Source organism: Miscanthus floridulus, chromosome 1 (genome assembly GCF_019320115.1).
Source record: "Miscanthus floridulus cultivar M001 chromosome 1, ASM1932011v1, whole genome shotgun sequence".
Classification (NCBI taxonomy): Eukaryota; Viridiplantae; Streptophyta; class Magnoliopsida; order Poales; family Poaceae; genus Miscanthus; species Miscanthus floridulus.
Window position 1 is genome coordinate 42,916,120 of NC_089580.1, and position 24,528 is coordinate 42,940,647.

Sequence of the window (24,528 nt, forward strand, 5' to 3'; positions counted from 1 at the left end):
TGGCAACCTCCAAGAGTAACAAGCACCACCGGCTTGCAACTCGATCACCTAGTGCCACTCGATGCAACCTCACGATGCAATCGCACTAGAATCACTCACTCACACAATCGAATGATCACTATCAAGTATATATGTGATGGAGGGCTCCCAAGCACTCACAAGCATGGACACTAAGTCCCTTGAGGTGCTCAGCACCAGCCATGGCCGAAGGCCACTTCTATTTATAGCCCTAAAGGCTAAACTAGCTGTTACCCCTTCACTGGGCAACGGTCGGGCCGACCGGACGCTCCGGTCGAGTTGACCGAACGCTGGACCTTAGCGTCCGGTCGTCCGCAGACGGCCATGTGTCCCGACTCCAACGATCACTTGACCTGACCGGACGTGGTAGCTTTCAACTGACCAGACGCTGAACCCCCAGCGTCCGGTCGTTTCCAGTAAGGTACCGACCTCGACCGGACGCGTCCGGTCACACTTGATCGGACGCAGCCAGCGTCCGGTCACACTCCAGCTACTGCGTCACCGTACGTCAGCCTGACCGGACGCAGCCAGCCAGCGTCCGGTCACACTCCAGCTACTGCGTCACCGTACATTAGCCTGACCGGACGCAGCCAGCCAGCATCCGGTGCTTTCAGACCCAGCGTCCGGTCAGTTGACCGACGCCAGCGTCACTCCACGTCAGCACGACCGGACGCAGGCAGGCAGCGTCCGGTGCTTTTGGATCTAGCGTCTGGTCACTTGACCGACGCTGGCATCGCCTCCATTCTCTTCACCCTTGCTCAAGTGTGCTAACCACAAGAATTTGCATCCGGCACAATAGAAAATAGGCATTATATTTTCCCGAAAACCCATCTCACCCCTGCAAACACCACCTCCTTTGTAAATGTGCCAGCATCACCAAGTGTACACCACTATGTGTATGTGTGTTAGCTTTTTCACAATCATTTCTCAAAGGATGTTAGCCACTCAACTTGCCACGCCACTCGATCCTAGCGACAATACAAAGTTAGATCACTCGAGTGGCACTAGATGACCGATATGCAAACAAGTTTGCCCCTCTTGATAGTACGGCCATCTATCCTAAACTTGGTCATAAACTTCTCTACACACCTATGATCGATGAAATGAAATGTCCTAGGTTATACCTTTGCCTTGCGCATTCCATTCCATCTCCTCTAATGTCGATGCAACACATGCACCAACACGATCAACAATGATATGATCCACTTCATATCATCACATGATCATATTAGTTCATCGATCTTGACTCTACTTGCTCTTCACCATTGCCATCGTCCATCGGTGCCAAGTCTTGCTCAAGCTTCACCGCCACGCGGTCCATCACTCCAAAGCCTTCGACTTGCCCTTCACGCTTGTAACCGATCCATCAAGCCAAGTCTTATCTTGATCTTCTCCACCTTGATCACATGACTCAATGTCATGTCTCATGTGCATTTAAGCTCCTTCATCATCACATGTGTGAGCTTTGCAACATCTCCAAGCCATTTTCACCTTCATGGCATATGTTGCTCACACACATGTACCTGTGGACTAATCACCTGTGTATCTCACATAAACATAATTAGTCCACCTAGGTTGTCACTCAATTACCAAAACCAAACAAGGACCTTTCAGCCGTGGGCAGAGTGTATTTTCCATTTGCCTCAGGTACCGGGTGAAGCTGTGGCATCACGTTTAGCTACACCATATCTTTCCGTGCTTTCAGACCATCCTTTGACTTGTCTGTGTCCATCAAGGTAGCAATGAGACTCTCAAAGACATTCTTCTGCACGTACATAGCATCAATGGCATGGGGGACCTCCAAGTCTGGCCAATAAGGCAGACACTGAAAGAAGATCGATTGTTTCTTGAAAGGTATGCCTTCGACAGGAGGTGTGCTTCTATCTCTGTTGGTCTCATCTGGATTCTTCTTTTCATAGACGACGCGTATGTTTTTCACCATTCTGTACACATGTTCTCCGTTATGACGTCTCTCCGGAGGAGGTTCAATCTCCGAGGCGTTGTCATAAAATCTAAAGAACAATTTACTGCGGTACTTATGACTTGTCTTTAAGAAGCGTCGGTTCCTTAGGTAAACTATCTTCTTGGATGCATCAAGGTACACCCATGTAGTACCATCCAAGCAAACCAAGCATCCTGTCTTCTCTTTGATCTGTCCAGATAAAGCAAACAGCGCGGAGTAATCATTGGTAGTAACAAATATTATTGCTCTACATATGAAGTCCTCCTTTCGGAACGCATCGTACATCTGCTCCCCATGCCTCCATAGCCTCTCCATTTCTTGCATCAAGGGCTCGAGGAACACGTCTATATCAATGCCTGGTTGTTGAGGGCCAGAAATAAGAATAGTGAGGAGAAGGTACTTTCTCTTCTGACACAACCATATTGGAATGTTGTACATGGTCAAGATCACTGGCCATGTGCTGTGGTTGCTCATCCTCTTATTGAAGGGATTCATTTCATCGGTGCTCAGGCCAAACCGTACATTCCTTGGGTCATCGCTGAATTCTTTGTGCTTCTCATCAAACCTTTGCCACTGACTACAATCAGCCGGGTGTGCAATCTTATCATCATCCACCTTGTGCTCATCATCCCACCATGTCATGAGTGCGGCTTCTTTAGGGTTTAGGAACATACGTCTCAAGCGGTCGGTCACTGGCAGGTACCACATTACCAGGGTAGGAATTCTTCTCTGCTTTGCATCGTTGCCTAATGGAGTGTCCTCTGGGGTTGAGATTCTTGTACCACCTTTTTTGTACCCTTCTTATTCCTCTTTTTCCCTGTGGATGGTTCGTCCCCACCGTAAAGGTCATTGTTCTTGTACCGGCTGGCCCCACACCGGGGACATTTATCCAATGACTTGAATGTTTCGCCACGAAAAAGTATACAGTGGTTGGGGTATGCATGTATTTTTTCAACCCCCATTGTCAATGGACTTATGACCTTTTTCGCTTGGTACGTGTTGGCGGGAACTGAGTTTAGTTATGGCAGCACCCATGACAGGAGATGCAATGGATCATTGAAACTACAGTCTAACCAGCCGTACTTAGCCTTTAGGATGAGCAGCTCAAGCACAAAATATAGTAATGTCCAATGTGTCGGACAACCCTTTTCAACACCATACACAGTCTCCTTCGATGCTTTTGTCACTCTTTCCAAATTTTCTAGACCTTTCGGGCTATTTAGTAAAATCTCTGGTCCAAGGGTTCGAATCATGTCATCTAAATCATCTTCAACTCCGGCACGTGCTCCACCATCATTATTGGCACCACATTTGTCGTTACCATCCCAACCACCAGCATCACCACCTTGTTTATTGCCAAACTCAAAATCTATTCGTGCATCAAGCTCTGCTGAATATTGGGACATGGATTCTATGGTTTCGTCGTCGTATTCCTCCTCATCCTCGTCGTTAACAATAACCGTTTCACCATGATGAATCCACACTATGTAGTCCTCAATAAATCCTCGCATAATCAAATGTGATCTGATGATAGTCACATCTGTCCATGCCATACAGTTCTTGCAATCTTTATAGGGGGCAAATAATTGTATCCTTATTCTCTTTCAATGTCGTTGCATGCTTCGTTGCGGCTTCAATAAATTTATCCACCTCTTCACGGAAACCTGCCTTGAACCTTAACGTACCATACATCCAAGAGTTCATGTACTCCATCTTTTACAACAACAACAAAACAAACATTAAAGGACTACTTATTCAGATATATATAAAAATGAATCAAAGTAATAATTATTTGAGAATAAATTGTATATACCTCAGATATATATGAATATAAATCTAATATAATTACATGAAGCATGCAAACATACCATGGTAGAGAAAAATTAATTAATGGCCCATTTATCCATAAATAATTAAAATACATATTTATTGATTACAATAAACAATTTCAAAGACAACAATTAGCAATAATTATACTTTACCCAATATCTTTCATACAAACCCTAGTCCAATTTTATCAAACATAAATTTATAAAAATGAAATTAATAAAAAAACCAAACCCTAGATCTAGATCACATGCACATGAAACATCCATAAAATTAACTAATGGTTCACTAAAATCAAGAAACATGGACCAAATAATGGTATGATCTTGTTCCCCTCCCTAATTTACCCTAGTACATTTAAAAATTGGGTCTAATTTACTCATAAATAGCTCAAGCACCATAGAAGAGAGAGAAAAACAAAACTCTAATTACTCACTAACCAACCATTAAAACTTCAAAAAAAGTTTGGAATAGCATTTTCTTACCTTCTACAACCTCTCCACCAAAGGATTTGAGACCAAAACCTCCCCCCTTAGTAGAGCAATTTTTTGGAGGTGCCCAAGGCCTCCCCATCTTTTTTTCACGGGTTGGAGTGAGTGAGCCGAGAAGGAAGAAAGAGCTGCATCTGTTTTATATGGGGGGCATTTGTAGGGGACGGCTGGTGATTGAGCCGCCCCTACAAATCGGTGCTATAAATACGGGGCCATTTGTAGGGGCGGCTCGTAACACCAGTCGCCCCTGCTGTTCCGTTTGTAGGGGCGGCTGGTGTCTGGGCACTCTAGCACGTCACTGTAGGGGCGGCTCCATCACCAGCCGCCCCTACAAAAAAATTCGAACTGTTGCTAAAAATCGTTTTCTACGTAGTGTCTGACACGGAGCATGCATGCATGCATGGAGAAGAACACAGTGTGGCAACAATCATCAGGATGCCGTGGCATGCGACAAAGAGACTAGAATCATGGATCTCTCTTTGTCCTCTCCGGCGAATTTTAAAAATGGTCTTTCCCATACACGGACGTTTAGGGCAAAAAACACACTGTTTTCTTTTTTACCATTAACCTGAGTCATCCAACAGCATAAGGTTTCTCATCACAAACCCTACATGTTCCCTCCTATCCTCCTCCATTTCTGGTTGCTGCCAGTGGCGGATCTGCCACCGGGGCTGGAGGGGCTCAAGCCCCCCCTACCGTGGCCGCGCCTGTGGAGCCCCCCCTCAGCCCCCCTTAATTTTTGGACAGTGGACTGGCAATGGAGGAAGGAAAGGAAGGGCTGAAGTAGAGATGGCAATGGGGAATTCCGATCTTAGAAAATCCAAAGAAGCAAAGCTAATTCCCATCTTAGAAAATCCAAAGAGACTACAAATCTTAAGTAAACAATAGTACAGGAACCCCCAAAGCTACAGATCTTTAGTGCTTTGCTTCTTGTCTCTATCTTTGGCCACTCACAGAGTCACCGACGAGGCTTGATGCCACGGGAGACACACTGCATGCATGAGGGGGTATCAAGCGAAGCCTCGTCACCACGTCGAGAGGCAGCTCTCGATCTAGAGCCTGTGCTGGCATGTGACATGATTGAGGGCTCGAACTTGTGAGTGGGAAGGGATGTTGGTCCGGCACTACGCGCACGGCGCACGGCACTTGCGACTTGCGAGCTGGATGGAGTGGCAGTAGCAGGTGCGGCGGCGGTGCGTGAGTCCGTGACTCACTAGTCGCTACGCTACACAAGCGGCGGCGGCGGGACTCCAGGAGAGAATGGGGAGGGAGTGGAGATAGATTCGACAGTTAGGTTTAGCTATATTTATACGTGGCTTTTACATGGGCTCCGATGGGCCGGATGAGTGACGCTGTGGGCTATGCTGTGATCTGCTATAGAAAACGGGGATGCGGGTTAACGGGGACGGGGGATAGAATACCGTACCCGTCCTGCCAGACCCGACCGGGAATGGTTTTGCCCCGTTTAATCCCCCGTGGGGATCAAATTTGACCCATTCTCATCCCCTAATAGGGAATTTCCCGTGGAGAATTGATCGGGTCCCCATTGCCATGTTTAGGCTGGAGACCTGAAACACCCAAGTGGACCGTGGGCCTTTCTCTTTTTTCCGTTTGCCGTTTTCAATTGTATTTTTTTTACTTCTTCTGAAATATGATGCACTTTCAATTGTTTATCAAAGTTATCATGTTATAAAATGCTTAAAACTGCTATATGTTAGTTATGTATGGGACATAATTGAGTTATAAGTTGCTCTTGCTCTCTTTACTCTAGCCCCCCTATATATTTTTTCTAGATCCACCACTGGTTGCTGCTATATATCGTGAAGTGTTTTCCCTCCCGGTTATCCTAAGATCTCGCTACTCCGATGCCGTTGAACGATCCCGATGAGCCCAAAAGCCCTTCCTCATTGTTGGCATCTCATTTTTGAACTTGTTCACTCGTCGTCCGCACCTCTGCCTTGCCCTGCCCTCTCCTCCTTCGTCTACGGCGACTCACTATGATCGCCACGCTAATCAGGCTTTGCCGACCATATGACACCCAGCTCTTGCCCAGCCCAACCGTCTTTTTGCCCGCTATCAATATGATCCATGCCACCCTCACGCCATCACCATTGTCGGTCCGGTCTATCGCCCTTCTATGCTAGCTAGGGGATAACTCAACCATGTTCTATCCCACCTCGAACCCTAATCCACCGGAGACCTCGTAAAAAAACAAAGATGACGTGAGAAAGACACTGGATAAGGATAAACCAGGTATGTGGCATTTGTTGATTAGTGAAAAAAATGTGTGTGGATAGAGACGAAAACACTCGAGTAGAATATAGGATTTTTTTTAAAAAGAAGAAGAAGTAACATCGCGATGAAGAAACGGCAGCAGCGTCCTGACGCTAACCACTCCGTTGTATGCACTAAGCTAGTACGTACACGAGACGATATGAAGCATTTCTTTTTTGAGAATACGTAAAAAACTTGTACATCTTTGTATGGAAGGTACAATATAGTTTGGTAGACGAGATTAAGCATGGAATGCAATCATAAGCGCCATCTGGACATCTGGTTACGAGGAGCATGAACGCAAGAGCTTTTTCCGTGACGACAAGCTAGACATGGCTCACTTGAGGGTGTTTGTTGCTCTCATAAATTTTAGTCGCTGTTCCATTGGATGTTTGACACATACATAGAGTATTAAATATAGACTAATTACGAAACTAATTACATAGTTTGCGATTAATTTGTGAGACAAATTTTTTTAGCCTAATTAGTCCATAATTTGACAATGTTTTGCTAGAGTAAACATGTGCTAACGACAGATTAATTAGGCTTAAAAATTTCATCTCGTAGAGTACCGACGGATTATGTAATTTATTTTTTTATTAGTATCAGAACACCCCATGCAACATTCTTCCGACATATCTTCTAAATTTTAGTAGCAGGATCCAAACACCCTGAGTTGGTTGCTTGCTCCTGTACCTGTAGTAGCTTTGCTGCAGCGTTGTATTGCGTGCATGACTCATGGCTCTGACCCGGAGCTGTTTCACAGAAATATCTCTACCTACCTCGCTGTCCTTGTTGCTCCTTGGAAATTGATCCAAAACGAGGGTGTGGGTTCATCATTTTATTTTAAAAATTATTAAAACCAGCGTAAAATAGTAGGTGCGCTACTGCTACGCAGCCAGTTTTATGGACGGCCGCGTGGACCCGCCCGCTATCTGGGCCCACCAGTCAGCAGCCGGCTAGCCCCACGACCACGACCACGAGGCTGAGCAGTGACTCTCTCTCTCTCTTTTTGTCCTCTCCACACGGCCGTCCGCTGGTCTGAAATTGTCACTCAAACTGACAGAAAAACGCTGTTTTAATTAAATTATTATAAAAAAAAAATATTATTTTATTTAAAAATAAGGTAAATCGAACGGGGCGAACCGGTAGGTTGTTCAGCTCTACGCGGAAACCCATGCATGGCCATTCAAGTGCCCAGCCCAGGTGCTGTGCTCTCGTCTGACTATAAGGGCGCGTTTAGTTGGCTCTAAAGTTGGCGCCGCCTGAAATCTGGAGTGTAGTATTTCGTTTGTATTTGGTAATAATTGTTCAATCATTGATTAATTAAGCTCAAAACATTCGTCTCGCAAAGTACAACCAAACTGTGTAATTAGTTTTTGATTTCGTCAACATTTAGTACTCCATGCACCGCAAGTTTAATGTAACGGGAAATCTTCTTTTTGCATAGTGCCAAAGTTTGGATTTTGGGTAACTAAACAAGGGCTAACTCTTTATTTATTGATTCAAGGATTCTAACTCAACGATTTGCCGACTCCTATGTCAGTATTGGACTATTGTGTTTGCTATATCTAGAATCTAGCTGTCCAACTAGAGTGCAGCGTCTCGCCACCTGTTACTCGGTTTTGAATCAGGAGATGCATCTGCATGAGCATTAGCGGCAGGCAAGGTAGACTTGACGCTCGTTCACGCGATCGAGAAAGCGTGTTCCTGTACCAGGGCTAAGTTTAGATGGCAAAAATTTTGACAAAATGACAATGTAGCATTTTCATTGTTATTTGGCAATTAGTGTCTAATCATAGTCTAATTAGGCTTAAAAGATTCGTCTCGTGGATTTCGTCTAAACAGTGTAATTAGTTTTATTTTTTATTTACATTTAATGCTTCATGCATGTGTCTAAAGATTCGATGTGACGGAGAATCTTGAAAATTTTGGCATTTTGGAGGGAACTAAACATGCCCGAGTACTCCTGCCACTGTGGCTTCACATCACACTACAGGTAGAATGACTATCACATTTTTTTTCAATCACTACTGTCACAGTTTTTCTTTAAAAGAAAGGAGATTCTTTCTGCCATATTTAACTACTACATCCATCCCAAAATAAACGAATATTATTTCACTCTTCGAGGAGTTATTTTTTGTGAATTTGACTACAAATATGGAAAATAATATCAATATTTGTATCTTAGAATAAATTTATTGCGAAAGTATATTTCATGATTAATCTAAAGACACTTATTATACATAATAAATATTATATATTTTGTATATACTTAGTAGAACTAAAACTGAGTATATAAGATGTGACTTCGGCACTACTACTCAGGAGGAGGAAGATGTTAGTTTGGAAGGTCAAGTAGTGCCTAGGAAGGATACCTTTCGATATTTAGGATCAATGCTACAGAGAGACGGGGATATTGATGAAGATGTTAGCCATAGAATCAAAGCAGGGTGGATGAAGTGGCAGCAAGCGTCTGGTGTCCTATGTGACAAAAGGGTACCACAGAAGCTAAAAGGCAAGTTTTATAGGACGGCGATTAGACCTGCTATGTTGTATGGTGCAGAATGTTGGCCTACGAAAAGACGACATATTCAACAGCTAAGTGTCGCGGAAATGCGTATGTTACGTTGGATTTGCGGTCATACAAGAAGGGATCGAGTTCGGAACGATGATATACGTGAGAGATTAGGGGTAGCGCCAATTGAAGAAAAGCTTGTCCAACACCGGTTGAGATGGTTTGGACATGTGCAACGGAGACCTCCAGATGCACCGGTGCGTAGTGGAATCCTAAGTCAGGATAGTAACGTGAAGAGAGGCAGAGGAAGACCGAAGTTGACTTGGGTAGAGGCAATAAAAGGAGACTTGAAAGGATGGAATATACCCAAAGACTTAGCCTTAGATAGGAGTGCTTGGAAGACAGCTATTCACGTGTCTGAACCTTAATTGCTTCTGTTGGGTTTCAACTCTAGCCTACCCCAACTTGTTTGGGACTTAAAGGCTTTGTTGTTGTTGTTGCTGTATATATTTGGTCGAAATTTAAAAGGTCTGTCTCCTAACAAAATAAAATGTGTGTTTATTTTGGGACTTATGGAACAGAGCATTACTACCTAACCCTTCCCTCTCGGCATTGTTCGACTAACACATCGTTCAAATGCTATTAAACTGTTTCTGTTTAATCGGCAGTTTTGCCCGTTTAAGTGTCTGTTTTTGCTCGTTTAACCTGAATAATGGCAAGACAGCAGGTGACGATCGTTTACCGTTTGAGATAAAACTACCTTTCGAAAAATAATAAAAGAAAACAAATCATACATAGTAGATTTTGACTCTTAATTTCTCTTATCAATATCTTGCATATATAGTTTGACTAATTATTCGTCAAAATTTGAAAATTTTATCTTTTTTCATCTGGTCAAGATACGTTATCATTCCTGAACGGAGGGAGGGAGTATAAGACACAGAATATTGATGTGTCCTTTAATTATCCGATAATCTCAACACAATTGCACCACAACCAATTGTCTGAACTTTTTTTTTACCCTTGGTGACGCGTGGACGAATAGTAGGAGGACGAGGTGGTAATCCCATGCATGTTTATGTGGCGATGCAACAACCGCGCACATGCACCGGCATATGGTGAATACAGCCAACGGCTAGTCATAATATACTCTCCATCCATCCACGCCCATCTCACAGTGCATCATTATTATCTATAAATAATCTCGAGGCCACAATGGCATTAGCATATCTATAGTGCGGGCTCTCGATCTCCCTGATGGTGGCAGCCATGATAGCTAACGCCACAAGCTAGCGAAGTGATATATGCAGTGTCGATAGACTAATTGATATGTCTATCGAATCGACTAATGAAGTCAATTAATTTGCTAGCTAGCCATGGTAGGTGACTACGTGTGGCCCCCGATGGCACACTATTTGGATTTGGATTAACAACTTGATATCCATGCATGGCACACACAAAGTAACCATGTTAGTTGAAATGGCCATGGAAGGGAGCTTGTGCTATGCACACACGCGCACACGTACGTGCATCATGCGTAGTCAATAACATGTCCTTTGTTGTTAACTTATGGTGTCGCGAGTCTTGATGCATGGTCGATGAAAGAGAGGGTAATGTACGTATAGATAAAAAAAAGATTCGATCACAATTTTTTTGCAGATCTTCCACACATGGACGTATAGTTTTTCTAAGAAGAAATAAGCTCGGCTCAGTTTATTCTCGATAAAGAAAAACTTGCTTCGTAACATTTTAGGGCCTGTTTGGATTGAGGCCTGCCGATGTCTAAAATCGGATGTCTGGGGAGCTTGTCTTGGCCAGACAGCTTTTTTAAGCCGCAAACCAAACAAGTCCCCAATGACAAGGCAATGAGTGGTATGGTGGTACCTGAAGTTAGTTGGAAAAGTACGCTGAGAGCTTGTGACACACGCGTTGGTGCCTAAGGTATAACATCACAATGCAATTTCTAGGTTCCGAAAGCTAAATATGCATAGTACACATGAGGGAGAAAAGTCACACGATGAGATGCACCAGCTTATAGATACAGCTAAAGGGTCAAAAGGACTAGTTAACATATTTAACTTTATTTCACCGCCTTTCATGATAGAAGCATATTCATTTTATGAAATATTGTGATAAATATAACAAGACGTATAATGTCCATTGCATGAAAAATGAACTTACAAGTTCACTAAGGAGCTATAATTTGGAATGGAGGAGTATATAAATGGGTAAATAACGTTCTTCTCAAAGCAATGAACTTTTACTAGCCAGTTTGAGATGGGTATACTGATGCCTATTCCAATCACCAATTCGACATGCTCGTTTCGTGTACGTGTTCTTCACGAGCTTTGTAAGCTATTATCCACGCGGATACACGTTGAGATAAAAAGGCATCATGCACAATACTTAAAAATGTACTCCCTCTATTTCAAATTATTAGTCGCTTTGACTTTTTTGATACAACCAATTTGCTATGTCTCTAAACATAACGTATGTGTAGATACATAATAAATTGTATGTACCAACAAAAGTCAAAACGGCTTATAATTTGAAATAGAGGGAATATAGTTTTGTGGTGATGCTATATTTTCCATCTACTTTATGGCTGCTAACATGTGACGGGTATTATATATTGTACAATGATATTTTTTCTTTCAATGCAATCCACATGGACTCTACCTTTTTCTCAGACATCTCGCCGCAACCTAGTCAAATATGGCACACATCACAACATCTCGTACATATATCATAATAACCGTATGCTCTATTTCCTTTGGCTATCGTATCTTATCTTATGACGTATGTAGTTGTGCCTCTCTGCTTCTACGATGTCTTCAAACCGAAGAGAGTTTAGAGACGACTCTAACTCAAAGACGCCCTTAACTGTACTCTTCCGAAGCCTCTAAAACCCTATCAAGTACACTTTGACATACCGGATCCTCCGGTCACTTGCATTGAAAACCTTTGATAAAGTTGGCTAAAGACGCCATGGATCCACTCCATTTTTTCTTTGCACGGTGCCAATTGTCATGTAGCCGCTGGTGTGTGGCATACAATTTCTAGTGGCCCTATTTTCCACTAGGCCACCGTGCTAGGGGTCCCCATCTATCATCTCCCCACTCATACATGCCATCCCACCTCTGGACTACCTTTCTCTGCTCTTTCCCCTCCACCCCTGCTGGCTGCTCCCCCATACTCGAGACTCCATTGCTGTGCATTCGAACCAAAGCTTCCCCGCCGAATTCCCCAACCTCCCGCCGGATTCGCCCAGCTCGTCGACTCCGGGGCTCGATTCGTCCACGGAGCAGCGGCTTGGGCCGCCAATTCTCCCGGTTCGGCACCCCGCTGATTCGCTTCGGTACTCTCTTTCTGTTTTCCCTGGAATATTTCGGTGATTCGCGCCCCATGAGCTCGGATTGGAGGTGGTGCTTTTGATTCCCGCTTGCCGGAGGCGGAGGCGCGAGGGCATGTGGGTTTCTCTGGTGTGGATCCGGGGCTGCGTGCGCGTCACGTTCGTCGATTTCCAGAGCGGGAGGGGAGCCGACTAGATCTCTCGGCTCCTGCGGTTGCTGCGCTCCTTGGGAGAGTCCGGGAGGCTAGCTGTGATCGAAGGAAGTTCGTGTAGGGTTTTGGGAGGTGAGGGGACATGGAGGCCGCCAGGTTCGGCACGCAGAGCAGCCACTTGTACGGCGGCGGGCTGGGCGAGCTTGACCTCAACAGGCGCGAGAACAGGGTGTTTGGCTGGGACCTCAACGACTGGAGCTGGGACAGTCAGCGCTTTGTTGCCACACCGGTGCCTGCTGAGGCAGCAAATGGCTCTGGATTGAACAGCTCGCCGTCGTCGTCTGAGGAAGCCGAGGAAGAGGTGGCTAGGAATGGTGGCTTGAGAGGTGACACTGATAAAAGGAAAAGGGTTGTGGTCATTGATGATGATGAAACGGAGGATCAGGATACGGTCGTGAATGGTGGCGGGTCGCTCAGCTTGAGAGTTGGGGGTAGTGCTGCTGGTGTTGGAGCGATGGAGGACAGCGATGTAAATGAGGATGAGAGAAACGGAAAGAAGATCAGGGTGCAAGGAGGCAGCTCAAGTGGGCCGGCATGCCAGGTTGAGGGCTGTGGAGCAGATCTGACTGCAGCGAAGGATTACCACTGTCGTCACAAGGTCTGCGAGATGCATGCTAAGGCCAGTACCGCCGTGGTCGGGGACACTGTCCAGAGGTTCTGCCAGCAATGTAGTAGGTTAGTTTTATGGTTCTGCCTGCTTCTATTACCTTTCAATCACATGCAATTATTTGTTCATAAAAGAACGAATGGGTAGAATATCTTATGCAAGTTATATTTAGCGCAGCTAGATACAGACTTGAGACATGTGCAAACTCTGACCATCATGATGTTTTCCAACCTTTGATCTTTGGGAATCGCCATAATCCGTGACATCTGGAGAAGGAAATAGATGAAAAGGCATATTTATCACGTTTAGACCGAAATATCAACATTTAAGTGAAAATTGTTTGCAAGGAAATTGTAGTTTAGTTTAGATATCAGAGCATTCACTGTGCACAGACAAGGTTTAAGGGTGATGCTGGGGGAAGTGGTTAAATAGTTTCATGCTTAGAACTTCATGATACTGTATACTTAAGGAACATTTTTTCCCCAAGTTCTCTGTAAGTATCGTACATGTTCTTGTGCAGATTTCACCTTGTTCAAGAATTCGATGAAGGGAAGCGAAGTTGCCGGCGACGCTTAGCAGGCCACAATAGACGCAGGAGGAAAACCCACCCTGATACTGCAATTGGTGGGACTGCTTCAATTGAGGACAAAGTCAGCAATTATTTATTGTTGAGTCTTATTGGAATCTGTGCTAATTTGAACTGTAAGTTTGCTAACTTTGCTATACCACATATACATTTTTCTTTCTTTTCCCTTCAGTGTTATGAAATCGTGTTTGTAATGTTTTGGCGAAATTTTCTTGGTGTGGAGTATAGACTTAGATCAAGTTTAGCGACCATACTCATTTTTACAGGAGTATATGAGTTCTTGTTACTCTATTTGACATGTTGATGAAAATTTAGTAGTCTTAGGGCCATAAGGATGTTACATGGTATTCAGTGTGCTTGAAGTTTCATGTATTGGTTTATTTAGACAATTCTAGGATTGCTCACAGTCACATGAAGTTCCTCCATCAGCTGCATGTTAGGATATCATATTGAGATTTAACATCTTTCACTGACAGAATGCTGCAATTACTAGCTGTGTGACCTTCCGGATATTGTGGACATTCCCTCATTTCCATTATGTAGAATTTGAATCCTAAGTTTCCTAATTATCAAAGTAAAAAATCCATTATCTTTTCAATCTTCATTAATCCATATGGATCAATCTAGCAATCATGGAATCTGTATTCTGTTTACCGAATCACATGAACTCCACATACGTATTTCATATATGTATTCTGCAGAACTACTTGTATATTCACGAAGGTACATGACTCCTAGAATTCTCCTTGCAGCTGACAACGTTCAGAATTCAAACGGCCAGGAGTTGCTATCCACTCTTTTGAAGAACCTAGGATCTGTTGCCAAATCACTGGAGCCAAAAGAACTATGTAAACTCCTGGAGGCATACCAAAGCCTGCAAAATGGATCGAATGTTGGAACCTCTAGAACAGCTAATGCCGCAGAAGAGGCTGCAGGGCCATCTAACTCTAAGTTGCCTTTTGTGAATGGTAGTCATCGTGGACAGGCATCATCATCTGTTGTGCCAGTACAATCGAAGGCTACCATGGTGGTAACTCCAGGTATGATGGACAACCACTGTTAAACCTTCAGAAATTGTTTTCTGATTAACAATTTCAGCTTAATTTTTTCCCCTGACTGCACAGAGCCTGCATCATGCAAGCTTAAGGATTTTGATCTGAATGACACTTGCAATGATATGGAAAGCTTTGAGGATGGGCAAGAAGGTTCACCTACACCTGCCTTTAAGACAGCTGACTCTCCTAATTGCGCATCATGGATGCAGCAAGATTCTACTCAAAGTCCACCACAGACTAGTGGCAACTCAGATTCAACATCAACACAATCATTGTCAAGCTCAAATGGAGACACTCAGGTTTGTCTTTTATTCCTTGCAAACATATAGAATGACAAAGGACAGATCGTGAGCTCTCTTACGACTTAGCAACCTGTATATTAACAGATTTATATATTAGTGAGACAGTTTGGCTGGCTATAATTTTTAATGGGAAATTGACAACTCACTAATGACCAATATGTTATTGGAATAGTATATGTTCATATGCATCAACCTGTTATCGGCAACGAACTTAGGTGGAGAATATTCAAGGTTGGAATTTGAATTGGAATAAGATTTTCAGTGCACCTGAATGAGGGAGAGAGACATCAATACATTTGGTTTATGTAGGACTAGATTGTGAATCCATACTTGGCTTTAGGGATTTAATAACTCCTACCTTTAATCGTTCAACCTTTTGACTTTTACACCTACCTGACTTTTTTTAATACCTTTACTAGAAGTTGTGATAGCCATCACTGTCAAGAACTAAAACATATGCTAGAGTGATTTCTGATAAAAAAATGAACCAAACAAGTGTTCAATCTCCAAGATCCAAGCCTAGAAGTAAAAAGCTACTATGTGCCACTAAATTTTTCTTCAAAGATACATACTTCAATCAGACACACTTTTGATTGCATCTCTGCTCAACAAAAATGACATGTGAACACTGAAAAGGACTAACATGAACTGGACAGCCTTCTGACATATATATGGAGAGTTTGATGAAGAGAATTCATGTTAAGGGCCATAGTCTTGGCAGCACTTATGCAAACACCAAGATGCTAATTTTACCATATTATTCCATATGGATTTGCACCTTACTATACTTAGATGCCATCTTGTGAAACACCTGATTCTTATTGTTTTGTCTGCAGTGCCGAACAGATAAGATTGTCTTCAAGCTTTTCAACAAAGTTCCCAGTGACTTACCTCCAGTTTTGCGGTCACAGGTAAATTATGCATTCTCTCAGCGCGCGGCAAGAAAATATGTCCTGAACCTAACACTTAAAATCCTGATTTTTCAGATTCTTGGTTGGTTGTCGAGTAGCCCTACTGATATAGAAAGCCATATTAGACCTGGCTGTATTATTCTGACAGTATATCTTCGGTTAGTTGAGTCTGCATGGCAAGAGGTATGCTTCCTTTCTGAATTCTCATGTCAAAATAGTGCCTTCCTTGTTTGGTTATTAATGGTCTTTTCTACAGCTTTCAGAGAATATGAGCCTGCATCTGGATAAGCTTTTGAGTAGCTCCACTGACGACTTCTGGGCATCTGGCTTGGTATTTGTGATGGTTCGACGCCACTTAGCTTTTATGCTCAATGGTGAGCCAATCCCGGGCACTTAGCTGCTCTTATACAGTGATGCTGCTGTGCAAGCTTTATTCTGGATACTTTATGTAGGAAATTTGTTAACCATCAAGCTTTGCTGTTCATGTTGCTGCAGGTCAAATTATGTTGGACAGACCCCTGGCACCCAGTTCTCATGATTACTGCAAGATTTTATGTGTCAAACCTGTTGCTGCACCTTATTCTGCAACAATAAATTTCAGAGTCGAAGGTTTTAACCTACTTAGTACTTCCTCAAGGTACTTTATCATCTTTAATTCAGATTAACTATTCATGAAGTATATACAAATAAACCTTGATGTTTCCTTCAGCTTATCCATTTACATCTAAATACCATCTTCTCATGTTTGCAGGCTAATTTGTTCATTTGAAGGACGTTGTATATTCCAGGAAGACACGGACTCTGTAGCAGAGAATGCTGAATGTGAGGATAGGGACATCGAATGCCTCAGTTTTTGTTGTTCTGTTCCTGGTCCAAGAGGAAGAGGATTTATAGAGGTACAGATAGTTATACGTGTATAGCTTCTGTTTGAGAACAAAATATACTTATATAACTTCTGTTCGAGAACAAAATATACTTATAGAGCTTTTCTTATGATGCGATTATTTTGGTTTTCTTCTGTAACCTTGAATCCCCCCTGAATATCACCTGCAATTTCAGGTCGAAGATAGTGGTTTTAGCAATGGCTTCTTCCCCTTCATAATTGCTGAGAAGGATGTATGCTCTGAGGTTTCTGAGCTGGAGAGCATATTTGAGTCCTCCAGTAACGAACATGCAAATGTTAATGATAATGCCAGGGACCAAGCTCTGGAGTTTCTAAATGAGCTGGGTTGGCTTCTTCATAGAGCGAACAGAATGTCTAAAGAGGATGAAACTGATACATCTCTAGCTGCCTTTAACATGTGGAGATTCAGGAATCTTGGTGTATTTGCCATGGAGCGGGAGTGGTGTGCTGTGATCAAAATGCTGTTAGATTTCTTATTTATTGGCCTTGTTGATGTGGGATCCCGATCTCCAGAAGAGGTGGTGCTTTCAGAAAATTTGTTGCATGCTGCTGTACGGAGGAAGTCTGTTAACATGGTTAGATTTCTGCTGAGATACAAACCAAATAAAAACTCGAAGGGAACTGCACAGACATACTTATTTAGACCTGATGCTCTGGGCCCTTCAACGATTACCCCCCTCCATATAGCAGCTGCCACTAGTGATGCAGAGGACGTGTTGGATGTGCTGACCGATGATCCTGGACTGGTATTCTCTTTTCTAGTTCTTGGAATTTTGCCTTCTTTCCACCACCTCAAGCTGAGCTATATTAATTTACAACAGTAGATCATTAGAAATTTAGTAAATTATCATTCTTTTGATGTTTTATTATTTCACTAAAGCACAGACTTACACATACATTGAACTGTGAAGTGATGAATACATGAGTTACCAGATGTCACATGCATTGCATATATTTTAAATTTAATTAATAGAGTCGAATGATAATAGTTATATCTAACATCCCTGTTTTGACTTATCCCATGCAGATTGGAATTAGTGCTTGGAGCAATGCACGGGACGAAACAGGTTTTACCCCAGAAGACTATGCTCGGCAGAGAGGCAATGATGCTTACCTGAATCTGGTCCAAAAGAAGATGGATAAGCATCTTGGCAAAGGCCAGGTTGTCCTCGGTGTTCCAAGCAGTATATGCTCTGTAATAACTGATGGTGTTAAGCCTGGCGATGTTAGCCTCGAGATCTGCAGGCCAATGTCTGCATCAGTGCCAAGTTGCCTCCTCTGCAGCCGTCAGGCACGGGTGTATCCAAATTCTGCATCAAGGACCTTCCTTTATAGGCCAGCAATGTTGACTGTGATGGGAGTTGCTGTGGTTTGTGTCTGCGTGGGCATACTGCTTCACACCTTTCCCAGGGTTTATGCCGCGCCCACATTCAGATGGGAGTTATTGGAGCGTGGACCGATGTAAGTTTTAGGATGAAATAAGCCTACCTGTTGTTTGTAAGTTGAGAGTTTTAGTGTGGTGGCTAAGATCAAAGGAACATAATTACCGTGTGAAGTTCCTTTGTATTTAAAGCAGGATCCTGTTGCAGTGTTGCTGCTGTAAGCTTATATATCGTCAATATCAACTATATTTACAGCCTAACGTGCTTCTGTTCCTTTCATCCATTTTATTGTAGAATTAATTCCTAGCGGAGATTTTGTGAACCATCAGAATAAAACATGTTCTTGTATGTATAATCGTTGAGACATAATATTTCTTGGAATGATGCTGAAAAACTTAAGATTGTATTTGTTGAAACTATCTTTTACAATCCAAGCTCCTGAAAATTTGCAGGGCTGAAATACATGCACTTGCTTTTCAGCCAAATCAAGATGTACATTTTGCGATGAGTAGACGGTTTTCTGGTGAAATTTTGGATGGAACATAGCTTACAAGATCAGCAACCAGACCCTTCTGCCCAAGCCATAGTAGCCTCCCCGTATCAATGATATCTTTACACATGGATCCCAGAGAGGCCCTCTCCCCTGCTGGTATACTTCGGATTATTCTCTCAATTCCGATGATTTCCTGATCAAGCTTCTCTAGTTCTCTAGTCCAACACAAAATGGCATAAAACAAATATCAAGTTTTCAATGGCATGACACAATAAAGTTGAAGTTCCAGAAAGTGAATTATGAGAGTTCTTTAAACCACAAACGTCGAAAAATAAATAACCTAGCGATGACAAGGCATGATGCACAGAATGACACTAGAGTGTAGAGATTCGAACAGACAGTATTTAACCACAATAGAAATGAAGGCAAGACCTAAAATACCATATGGCACTTGTCTGATGATTGAGAATTACCTACCTGACTTCAGAGGACGTGTCTTCAACCTCCACAGGAGAATCTGGGTAGCTATGATCACCATCCACAGCCCAGCTGCTAAACCATGTCATGGCATGAAATTCTTCCTCTGTGATACCTAGTCCCAAGAGGAAAGATTTATCTGCAGCGATAAGAAAACAAATTACTTTGCATGCAATTTAACAAGTTTTGCTGTAACTTTCAAGGGAAGACAAACTTTTGTATATCTGTAGATGAGGTGAAAGTGACAGACAGATTCAAATTCTTTTTTGTGTTGAAATGCTTAGCATTCTTAAAAAAAAAAGGAAATTACTTGTGTAATGCTTCCATTGGCAAAGATGGTGGCAACAGGTAGCTAGAGCAAGGCCTTGAAGACTATGTTTGCCGTTTTCTTCTGTTTGGTCATATCGTTCAGGAAGACAGCACATCATGGTCATATCTGGAGATGGAAGATAAATTTTCTTAGATATTCTCAACTTTTCTCAACATGAAATGAAGGCATAAATTTCAAAAATTAGGACAACCTGTGGCAGGTCCACACAGATGCTTTCCAATTGCTAGATATTGGAGCCCCCTCAATGCCTCTATTCCGTGCAGTTTCAAATCCTCAACTGTATTGCGTTTATGTTTCTAATCAGTGCTTATATTTGTAAAATAAAGTACAAGCACAGAAATATAAATGATCAAATGAAGCAACTCCGTCGCACACAGAAAGATTCATTCAAGAAGGTGCTTGCAAAGTGCAGAACACTCAAAATTCATTACGTTGGATATAACCCAATAAATACAGAAATGAAAAGAAAGCTCACTATCAATTCTCAAACGCTCCAAGGTAACATCTTCATTTTGACGCAAGCTTCGATCAGCCTAATAAGTGTAGAGGGAAGAGAACAGGTACTTAATCAGGAGGTGAAAGAACTTATATATCTTGGACAAATTAGATTTAGCATAACAGCAAGTTGTTGTGTTAGAGAAAATTCACAGTACAATCAAGCTTACTCTAGAAAATAACACATTATATCCAAAACGACGGCAGTGGTACTAAATTCAGAAAAGAGTAACAAGTTAAGACCATAAACTCACCTCACTAGAAACAACACACAACTACACATTGCACTAGTACACAAAGTCAATGCATCTTAACATTCGTTTGCTAAATACAGGCTACATCAAGGATAGTAAAGCTACAAAAGCCAAGAGGTCACAAAAACTGACACTCCTTTGTGCAAAAAAAATTTAGAGACTATGTATTGGTTATTGAGCCTAACTATGATGCAGATTTGAGGGCCTTGTGGAAGTTAAGCTGCACTTAACAAGATAGAGTAACCAACAACAAGCATTAATACAGATCAAGTGGATCTTATCCCAGAAACATAAAAAATTGTTTAGACTTACTGACCTTAAGCTTGTAGGACCGCCTCTCAACCAAGAACACATTCGTGATCCCATAACAGTCCACCAGCACCTGAGTCAAGTACCCTCTTCCAGCTCCAAACTCCACAACTGCCTGAGCACTCACCGCCGCATTCTCTCCATCAACCACCTCATCGCTACCCTTCCGCAGCAAGCCAAATGCCTCCATGTTTCCAACAATGGACGCCTGCTGCGCGACGTGCTTCTCTTGGTACGGCACCTTCCTGTAGTCCAATCCATCAACAGAAATCACTCCCCACTAGAAGAATGAGCTTCACACTCCCAAAATGTGGATTTGACCCCCCACCTATCGACCTGGCCGCTCATCCACTTATCGCAAGCACCGGTGATCAGGTAGGACTCCCGTATCGCCGCGGAGGCTGCCGCGTGCACCGACCGGATCTTCCCGAGCAGAGACCGGAATTCCTCCTCGGTAAGCCTGTACACGGCCGCACGCTTCTCGGCCGACGTCACACCGCAGCCCGGCTCACCCGCGCCGGAGTTGATGCCCTTGGAGTAGTACGGCTGCGCGGTGAGCGCGGCGACCTGCTTCTTCAGGGGGCACTTGCCGACGTGCGCCTCCAGGTTCTCCTCGAGCACCGTGCTGCGCGTGAGAAGAGAAGAGAAGGCGGGGGTTAGCGGTGGTGCTGGAGCCGACCCGAATGGTGAGTGGGTGCTGGGACAGGCTTACTGGGAGGGGTCGACGGGGCAGGGGACGCGGCGGCCGGCCCCGGAGGCGGACTCGGGAAGGTGGTTTCCGCAGTACCTGAGGAGCAGGAGCAGGAACAGGAGGGGCTAGGGTTAGGGTTCAGGGGTTAGGCTGACGAGCGAGGAAGCTTGGCGGGAGTTGCTCACTGAGAGGACGGGAGGGAGGAGTTGGCGCAGTGGCGGCGCTTGTTGGGGAGCCAGAAGTGGCAACGTCCTGGAGGAGGAGGAGGCGGCGGTGAGCGCTTACCGTTCACTGGCGCACGGCCCATCTCTGGCGGCAGCGGCGGCGGCGAGGAGAGGGAGACGCCGGGACGGAAACGGAACAGGTGGGGGAGGAAGACGAAGGGCGGCCTTCGTAGAGGCAGAACGACCGTCTGATCGAGTATAAGCGGTCCAGATTAGCCCGGGAAACGATGGTGTGAGCGCATTTTTGCACCGGAGACCTTGCTAGATCTAAAATTCTTCAAACGTTTCTGTTTTTTCTTTCCAGACCATTTTCCCACAGAACCAGAGGAAGAAAAGGATCTACCTCGAGCGTTAATCTTAGGCCGCTGTTTTGTTTATCTGTTCATAAATCATAATTCTCGTCGTTAAAAATTCTGATTCAGAAAAGCATATTGACAAACCCAGAACGAGATGGGATCCATCTGAATAACATCAATGCTGCATCTGAACTTTTGAAGGCTCTAGGCGTATTCAGACGTCCATTGCGTTGTACCGACCAGTGACCACTGAACTCTTTACGGCAATAGTATGAGCGTCATGTTTAGATCACCTAGGACTACTGAACTAATTGTTAGTCCACTGGTCGCTATAACTGATTGTGAAGTTACTAAAATTAGCTGACTAAAGTTTAGTCCTACGCCGTTGACTAAAGTTGTGCACAAAGCAATAATTGAACACTTCTAGTCGGTCAGACTAGTGAAAGGTTACTGTTTTGACCTAAAAAAAAAGGTTACTGTTTCAGTTGCCAACAGCACTGCACACTGTCCTCCACTTCTATCTATGTCCGTCAGGCAGAAGCGCTGGCCTCGAAACTTTGGTCCCGTTCCTGGCTTGCTGCTAGGGCAAGATCTCAAAGTCTGCTCAATCAGACACACATCTGTTAAACTAATCTCTCTGCCTGTCAAGTGTCAAACGGCAGTGATTACGATTTGCAACCACAACGACTAGTTGTCAGTCCACTCGCTTTTTTGTCTGCGCCACGTGATCCAGTGGCTGCCCTGCCCAAAAGTTCCTCGGGTCGTGTTCAGACTTCGGAATCCGAATCCAAATCCACCCACTTGCATTGCACACTTGCACTGCACGATCTGTTTGGTTTGGTTTCCATGAAAGGAAATGAAATGGCAGAACAACAATGGCGCAGCTGTTTGTTTTACAGAGTTCATCGTTGATGACGCAGCAAAGCATAGCACGAGTGCTCAGCTTCAGCAATGGTGGGGAGGGGAGATTGGAGAATTGCATGAACAGAGGGAGAAACGAAAACAGTTTTCTTGATGGCAACCAATGCAAAAAAAAGAAAGAAACATTGCACTGAAAGTGTATGTGTGTATGCATGTATCTACTGTAGCGCGATCGTTCGTCGTTCACAGCCCGACGGTGTGCAGCACGGCGGGGTTGACGGCGGTGGTGGCGCCGTCGACGACGAGGTTGTGGCCGCTGATGAAGGCGGCCTGGTCGGACGCCAGGAACAGCGCGGCCTCCGCGACGTCTTCCGCCCGCAGCACCTTCCCCTGCAGGACGTTGTGCAGCACCGTCATGGCCTCCAGCTCGCGGGGCCCCACGCCCATGAGCGCGCAGCTCAGGGGCGTGGCGACGCCGCCGGGGGACACGCAGTTGACGCGCACGCCGTGTCGCCCCAGCTCCCCGGCCGCGGCGCGCACCAGGCCCAGCAGGGCGTGCTTGGACGCCGTGTACGACGCCGGGCCGAACCCGCCCTGCAGCGACGCCACGCTCGCCGTGCACACGATGGCGCCGCCGCCGGAACCGGACGCCACCATCGCGCGCGCCGCGTGCTTCACGCACGCCGCCGCTCCGCGGAAGTTGACGGCCATCACGCGGTCCAGCTCCGTCAGGTCCATGTCCATCACCGACCCCGTCGGGAGCAGCACCCCGGCGTTGCTCAGCATCACGTCCAGCCGCCCGTGCGCCGCCACCACGCGCGCCACCGTCTCCTCCACCTGCGCCTCCTCCGTCACGTCGCACCGCGCGTACGTGCACCGGTCGGACCCGACCGACGCCGCCACCGCCTCGCCCAGCGCGTCCTGCACGTCCGCGATCACCACCGTGGCGCCGCTCGACGCGAACAGCCGCGCCGCCGCCTCGCCGATTCCGCTCGCGCCGCCCGTCACGATCGCTACCTTGCCGTCCAACCTGCAGTCGCCGACGATGATCGGAAACCCCCAAACCGTGTCAGTGCACCACTGCACGAGCTGCTGCACCGCACGTCGCAGCCCGTGAAACCAAACAAAAATAATGGACGCCGGCAGCCAGCGCACTCACCTTGGCTTGGACATGGCCGAATGCCGATGCTTGCTAGCTAGCTTGGTTAGCGCGTTGCCAGGGATGGACGCGGCATGAGTTTATATAGCTCTTCGTTTCCTGTAGATTTCGTCGACTTGATTTTTTTTAAGAATCGAGAGGACATGATTGAGCGTCGTTACCCTCTACTAGTTAATAAACTAGTTCTTTAATATTGCTGTAAAATAGTAATAAAACAGAATAACAATAAATAAACTGGTTTTGTTCTAGGGTTTTGATGGAGCCGGGATGGAAGGAGGAGGAGGACGCCGGCGGCAGCGAGTGACGAGGTGCATGTGGAGGCCATGGGCGACTGCACCCTGTGAGGCAGACACGGCCATGGCACTCTCCCTCGGCTCTGGCTGCCTGGCTGGCATGCCTCCTCTGCCCCTGTTATTATTTGCACCACAGCACTAAGCCAGACAAGATCGCCTTGCCTTGTTACTTGGTCACTATTGAAATGAAATGAGTGTGTGGGGGGGGGGGGGGGGGGGGGGCTGAAGATATCTTCAGTTGCT

General features: G+C 44.8%; 3 protein-coding genes across 3 annotated transcripts; 1 reads left to right on the top strand and 2 right to left on the bottom strand.

Moving 5' to 3' along the window:
* The first annotated feature begins 12,235 nt into the window (after window positions 1–12,235).
* Window positions 12,236–18,681, top strand: LOC136501277 (squamosa promoter-binding-like protein 6). Its single transcript, XM_066496813.1, has 11 exons — window positions 12,236–13,330; window positions 13,783–13,964; window positions 14,601–14,888; window positions 14,973–15,202; window positions 16,042–16,116; window positions 16,192–16,299; window positions 16,373–16,490; window positions 16,612–16,753; window positions 16,868–17,012; window positions 17,176–17,766; window positions 18,048–18,681. Exons 1-11 carry the CDS (start codon window positions 12,738–12,740, stop codon window positions 18,483–18,485), a joined length of 2,910 nt encoding a protein of 969 aa, XP_066352910.1. The 5' UTR covers window positions 12,236–12,737; the 3' UTR covers window positions 18,486–18,681.
* Window positions 18,682–18,766: 85 nt separating this feature from the next.
* LOC136501365 (tRNA:m(4)X modification enzyme TRM13-like) lies at window positions 18,767–21,860 on the bottom strand. The gene is made up of 9 exons (XM_066496909.1): window positions 21,638–21,860; window positions 21,474–21,548; window positions 21,090–21,386; window positions 20,769–21,006; window positions 20,179–20,236; window positions 19,894–19,980; window positions 19,683–19,808; window positions 19,373–19,511; window positions 18,767–19,110 (listed from the first exon to the last, which is right to left on the bottom strand). Exons 1-9 carry the CDS (start codon window positions 21,757–21,759, stop codon window positions 18,888–18,890), a joined length of 1,365 nt encoding a protein of 454 aa, XP_066353006.1. The 5' UTR covers window positions 21,760–21,860; the 3' UTR covers window positions 18,767–18,887.
* Window positions 21,861–22,824: 964 nt separating this feature from the next.
* On the bottom strand, window positions 22,825–24,288 carry LOC136481463 (short-chain dehydrogenase reductase 3b-like). Its single transcript, XM_066478800.1, has 2 exons — window positions 23,993–24,288; window positions 22,825–23,863 (listed from the first exon to the last, which is right to left on the bottom strand). The coding sequence occupies exons 1-2, from the start codon at window positions 24,004–24,006 to the stop codon at window positions 23,077–23,079; spliced, it is 801 nt and encodes a 266-aa protein (XP_066334897.1). The 5' UTR covers window positions 24,007–24,288; the 3' UTR covers window positions 22,825–23,076.
* Between the last annotated feature and the right edge of the window lie 240 nt (window positions 24,289–24,528).